Source organism: Mastomys coucha, unplaced genomic scaffold, assembly GCF_008632895.1.
Source record: "Mastomys coucha isolate ucsf_1 unplaced genomic scaffold, UCSF_Mcou_1 pScaffold4, whole genome shotgun sequence".
Taxonomy (NCBI): Eukaryota; Metazoa; Chordata; class Mammalia; order Rodentia; family Muridae; genus Mastomys; species Mastomys coucha.
The window spans coordinates 54,812,482-54,818,245 of record NW_022196910.1 but is presented as its reverse complement, the minus strand read 5'-3'; the positions used below and the strand labels follow the sequence as shown (position 1 = coordinate 54,818,245).

Sequence of the window (5,764 nt, the reverse complement as noted above, 5' to 3'; positions counted from 1 at the left end):
CTCCTCCTCCTTCTTCTCCTTCTCCTCCTTCTCCTCCTTCTTCTCCTTCTCCTCCTCCTCCTCTTCCTCCTCCTTCTTCTTCTCCTTCTCCTCTTCCTCCTTCTCTTCCTCCTCCTCCTCCTCTCCTTTTACTTTTCACTCTGGCCCCACTTGCTCTGGCCCTGTTCACTCCATGCCTGCTCAGTCTGGTCCCGCTCCTTCCCAGAGCAGAAGGCTTAAGATTTATTTATTTCATGTATGTGAGTACAATGTCACTCTCTTCAGACACACCAGAAGATGGCATCAGATCCCATTACAGATGGTTGTGAGCCACCATGTGGTTGCTGGGAATTGAACTCAGGACCTCTGGAAGAGCAGTGAGTGCTCTTAACCACTGAGCCATCCCACCAGGCCCCCTTTCTTCTTTCTTCCCCACCTCCATATTTTAAAAAATTTCTTTGTAGCCACACATAACCTTGATTTGAACTTCTGATCCTCCTGCCTGCATCTTGCCCTATACAGAGCTGGGGTCATCTAGGGTTGTAGGCACACACTGCCACCATACTTTTTTATGTTGTGGTAGGACTTGAACCCAGAGCTTTGTGCATGCTAGGTGAGCACTGTGCTACCCAAGGTCTATTCCTGTTCCTCCTTTGTTCCTCTCTTTACCTAGCAGGTCCATTCAGACCAGCCAGGTGCTGACTGGGCACAGTGTAGCGAACAACAGACCCGTCCTTCAGTCCCCTGGCACATTTTCTTCACACTGTCCTGTCTGTGTCTAAAAATGGAGTGTCTGAGGGCTGGAGCTCACTGGTGGAGTATGTGCTTAGCATGGACAAACCTTGGGTCCATCCCCAGAAGCTAAACCGCATACTCTTAATCTCAGGTCCATCAGGAGAGACTGGGAGCCAGCCCCTCCCTTCAAGCTGTCTGTCCTACAGTGTGCTCGGCCTTCTGGTAGTCACATAGACGCACCCCGGGGGAGCCACGGAGCCCCCCTCCACCACCCCCCCCCGCTGTCGCTTGCAGCTCTGTCTCTTTAGCCTGTGCTCTTTTTTTTTTTTTTAAAGATTTATTTATTTTATGTAAGTACACTGTAGCTGTCTTCAGACACTCCAGAAGAGGGCGTCAGATCTCATTATGGGTGGTTGTGAGCCACCATGTGGTTGCTGGGATTTGAACTCATGACCTTCCGAAGAGCAGTCGGTACTCTTCCCCACTGAGCCATCTCACCAGCCCTAGCCTGTGCTCTTTAGCCCAACCTTACATCTGCTTTATAAAACATTCTACTCAAGGCCTCTGCAAGCAGGAAGCTTTCCAGTCTGGCCCCAGTGGAATTCAGTTAACCGGAATCTCCCCACACAGGAATAAACAGGACTCCACTCCTGAAGAGTGTGACCACACATAGACTGGGGTGGGGGGGGGGCAAGGGAAGAGGAAGGAAGGTGCCACAGGTCACGGCGCAGGTGGTGTGATGTGGTGCTGTGAGAGGAGCTGGGGCCCTGGCAAGTCAAACCAAGGAGCCCTCGAAGGAACTCCCAGTTCTCACAATTCCCAGTGGAGCCAGCCATGCCCTTTGCACCTACCAGCCCGCCCCTCTGCTTCCACTCTTTGGCCCCTCTCAACCCACATCTGCTCCTTTCTCTTCACAGATGTGGGCTCTGTGGAAGGCTTGGCCTATCACCGTGGCTGGGACACGCTGTACTGGACAAGCTACACGACATCCACCATCACCCGCCACACCGTGGACCAGACTCGCCCAGGGGCCTTCGAGAGGGAGACGGTCATCACCATGTCCGGAGACGACCACCCGAGGGCATTTGTGCTGGATGAGTGCCAGAAGTGAGCCGCTGGACCCAGGGGTGGGAGCCATGTCATACGGGAGCAGGAATGGGAGAGGCAGGGCCCACCATTTCTTGCTCTATGGCCTAAGTAAGATGCATCACCTCTCTGAGCTCTGCGAAGGGAAGGTTGAGGGCCATGGGAGACACTTCTGACTTGTGACTGGCATTCTTCACACAGAATGAGTCAGTGTGACTCTGGGTTCTCTGATGCTGAAGGCATGGGCGGGGCCTGTCCAAACCCCTTGTCGAGCAGAGGTCTCTTTACAGTGACCCAGAGGCTAGGCGCAAGGCCCCAAAACGGGAAAAGCAAGAAGAGTTCAAATCAGAACAGCAAGGGGACTGTCCACCGCACTGGGCGTGGCCGCTGTGGGCAGGCAGGGAGGCTGCTCCATGTGTCTCCTGCCTGCCCTGGCTGTCTTCATTTCCACGTGCAGGTTACTAGTGAGCCTAACCCTCTGCATAGCAGGCCTGGCTCATGCCTGAGCAACCTGCCTACCCCAGCTCAGCTGGAATCAGAATGTTTTCAAACAGCTTTACTAGGAAACTAAGGAACAAAGCAACCCAGAAGCAACTCCCCTTCCTTGGTGACCTCACCTGCCTAGGCTGGTCCCACGGCCTGCCCTTCCTGAGCCTAGAGCCTCTGGGGAGGGGCTGTCATGATATTTTTCTGCCATTCTAAAAGAAGCATCCTCATTTTCAACCAAGTTCCTCCCGGCTGAGCCCAAGAAAGCGCTCTCTCTAGAGCCCATGGCCAGCGGCTTCCAAAAAACCCAAGTACACAGAAAATAGACTGGTTGGCAAGACCTGTTGAGGGTGGAGGATTTCACGGCTGCCACAGACCTGCCCTGTGGAAGCCTGGGAGCATGGCCTCAGGGAGGCCGCTCAGGGGTGACTGGAGGGCACCTGAGAAGAGGTGTGAGATTGTCTTGGGGGGCCTGGGAGGAGCCAGTGTGTCAGGGTAGAGGCTCAGACAGGTATACTCCTCCTGATCCCCACTGGAGCATTAGTGTCCTTGGAAAGCAGGTAGAAAATGCACCGTGTTCCTAGCTGCTGACTGTCTACCCCGGGGGAAACCTCCCCTCCCCCATCCCTCCATCCCACAAAGCAGCTTTGCCAAACTCTTAACCCACAACGCATCCCATGTAAGCCAATTTGGTGTTCCACTGTGAGTGTGGTCTGGGCTGGACCTGAGAGTGTGAAAGTCGCTGTAAAGCCAGACTGCACAAGTCAAGAAACAACGCTCGGGCCAGGCGAGGTGGTCCATGACTATAATCTCAGCACTGGGGAGGTGGACGTAGGATAGAGGAGCTGAGGTCATTAAGCTATGTAACTAGTTGGAGGGTAGCCTGGGATACATCAGACTCTATCTGAGGAAAGGGGAGAGGAAGGGAGAGAGAAAGAAAGCATGCTATAGCTGCTGCCCTCAGGACAGGCTGAGTGGGTGCCACCTCCATCCATAGAGAATCTTCTCCCTGACTGGGTGTGGTGATACAAGTTCATCCTTTAGGTCAGAGAAGGGAGGGGCTAAGGCACAGGTAACCAGGTGTATTCTGAAACTTTTTCTGTCTTCTTCAGTGCATCTCAGAGGAAGGTGTGCAAAGGGTCAAGTGAATGGTCAAGCTGTCTGAGGGCAACCCTGCTGCCACTGTGCTGTTTGATCCCCACCACCTAACCCAGGCCCTTACCACCACCCCACAAACATCAGGGCATGGCTTGGCCTTAAGTTCACAAATCTTTACATTGTGGAGAAGAAAAAAAATTAAGATTGATTTATTATGTATATAGTGTTCTGCCTGAATGTATGCCTGCAGGCCAGAAGAGGGCACCAGATCTCTGAAACACCATGTGGTTTCTGGGAATTGAACTCAGGACCTTTGGAAGAGCAGCCAATGCTCTTAATCTCTGAGTCATCTCTACAGCCTGAGAAAACTATTTTTGAGGGTACAATCCATGTGTGCCCAAGGAAATAGTCAATACTTAACAAGGGTTTTCTGGGTAGTTTGTTAAAGAGCCAGCTCAGTACAGAGAAAGCAGTTAGCAATAATTTCATGGAAAACTCTCATTGAGATGAGTATACACTACTTAATTTTTACAACCTTCTGCAGCAATATTATCCCCCCCAACACACACACACACACACACACACACACACACACACAGTAAGAGAAACTAGCTCTGAGTGGTCAGGCAAGTTGCCTACAGTAGGCAACCTGCTACTACCTTGCTGGAAAGTGGTGGAGCCAGGACTGGGCTGGGAGCTGACTCGCTTGACCACACAGACTCCAGTCTCAGCAAATGCAGGTGGTCCTTCCCCATACTGCAGTGCGAGCCTGTGGGCACACACAGTGCATCAGACCTAGCCATGAAGTACAGTAACTAAGCACCCTGGCTGGGCTATTCTCAGGCACCAAGGCTATGTTGGCTTTCGTGGCTCTCAGGCTGTAATGCCCATCCTGGGTTCCAGTTGACTCCGAGGTTGGCCTGTGTCCTCTGAGGCAGGCCCTTAGGTTCCTGATCCCTTTGCCCGTTTCCCATCAGCCTGATGTTCTGGACCAACTGGAACGAGCTTCATCCGAGCATCATGCGGGCAGCCCTATCCGGAGCCAACGTCCTGACCCTCATTGAGAAGGACATACGGACACCCAACGGGTTGGCCATTGACCACCGGGCTGAGAAACTGTACTTCTCGGACGCTACCTTGGACAAGATCGAGCGCTGCGAGTATGACGGCTCCCACCGATATGTGAGTGTTGGGGGCTGAGGGGGTGGGGACGGGGGTAGGTGGGAACCAAGTCAGGACAGAGCACCAGATGGGAAGACTCAGGACACAATGAGAGGTCCCAGCTGAGTTCTTAACCGTGGTAGCCTTTGCCCTGAGTGGCTCAGACATCGCTTAGACAAGGAAGATGGCAGCCAAATCCTTCCCAGACCATCTGTGACTTCCCACATCCTCCCTGCCTGCCCTCACTGTGGGGTTACAATTGATGAGGGGCTTGAACATAGAAACACCAATGCTCCTGTCTCAACAGGTGATCCTGAAGTCTGAGCCCGTCCACCCCTTTGGGTTGGCAGTGTACGGAGAGCACATTTTCTGGACTGACTGGGTGCGGCGGGCTGTGCAGCGGGCCAACAAGTATGTGGGCAGTGACATGAAGCTGCTGCGGGTGGACATCCCCCAGCAGCCCATGGGCATCATTGCCGTGGCCAACGACACCAACAGCTGTGAGTGGGGCTGCCGCCCACCTTGCTTTCCTGATCTCTGCCTGCACCCACATGTGTACATGACAGTCTTGTCTCTCCTGATCTCTGTGCCTACACACACATGTGTACATGACAGTCTTGTCTCTCCCAGGACTACTATACAGACGAATACCTTTACATACCTTAGGCCCCCAGAAACTTCTAAAGCCCTAATATTCCTCAAACCCAGCTCCCTTGAGACATCTGTGTACATACATGGACTTGATGTGCTTGAGTCCTTCTCATACAAACTGCACATACACACACACACACACACACACACACACACACACACGTTTACATATGTACGTTCATATTGCCCATGGCTCTAGGCTTGTCCCTATCCCAGGAGATCCTATCACTCAGCCTAATAATTCCATCTACCCAGAGCCACCCACACCATAAACCTCACCTCATACCCACATCCTAGGTGCAGCCCATCCTTCCTTCCCACAGCCTGTACCTAGACATACATACCTGCCCTGGGTGTGTGTGTGTGTGCGTGCGTGTGTGTGTGTATGTGTGTGTGTGTGTGTGTGTGTGTGTGTAGTTTCACATGCCTCACCAGCTCAGCACCCCATGCCAGGTCCTCCCCACTGCTGTGAACCCCCATGGCTGCTGGGGTCATGCAGAGCACTGGAATGTTAGGTGGGCATCTTGGGGGTATACAGAGCAGGAAACACTCTTCAGCTTGCGGTCCC

General features: G+C 53.0%; 1 protein-coding gene across 2 annotated transcripts in view; it reads left to right on the top strand.

Annotated features, from left to right (window-relative positions):
• Lrp1 (LDL receptor related protein 1) overlaps positions 1-5,764 on the top strand; it is an 86,103-nt gene that overhangs the window by 58,966 nt on the left and 21,373 nt on the right. For both annotated transcript variants that reach the window (XM_031350234.1, XM_031350233.1), the window contains 3 exons: positions 1,632-1,821; positions 4,362-4,566; positions 4,853-5,045. In XM_031350234.1, coding sequence (XP_031206094.1) covers positions 1,632-1,821; positions 4,362-4,566; positions 4,853-5,045 — 588 coding nt within the window. The remainder of the gene's footprint in view (positions 1-1,631; positions 1,822-4,361; positions 4,567-4,852; positions 5,046-5,764) is intronic.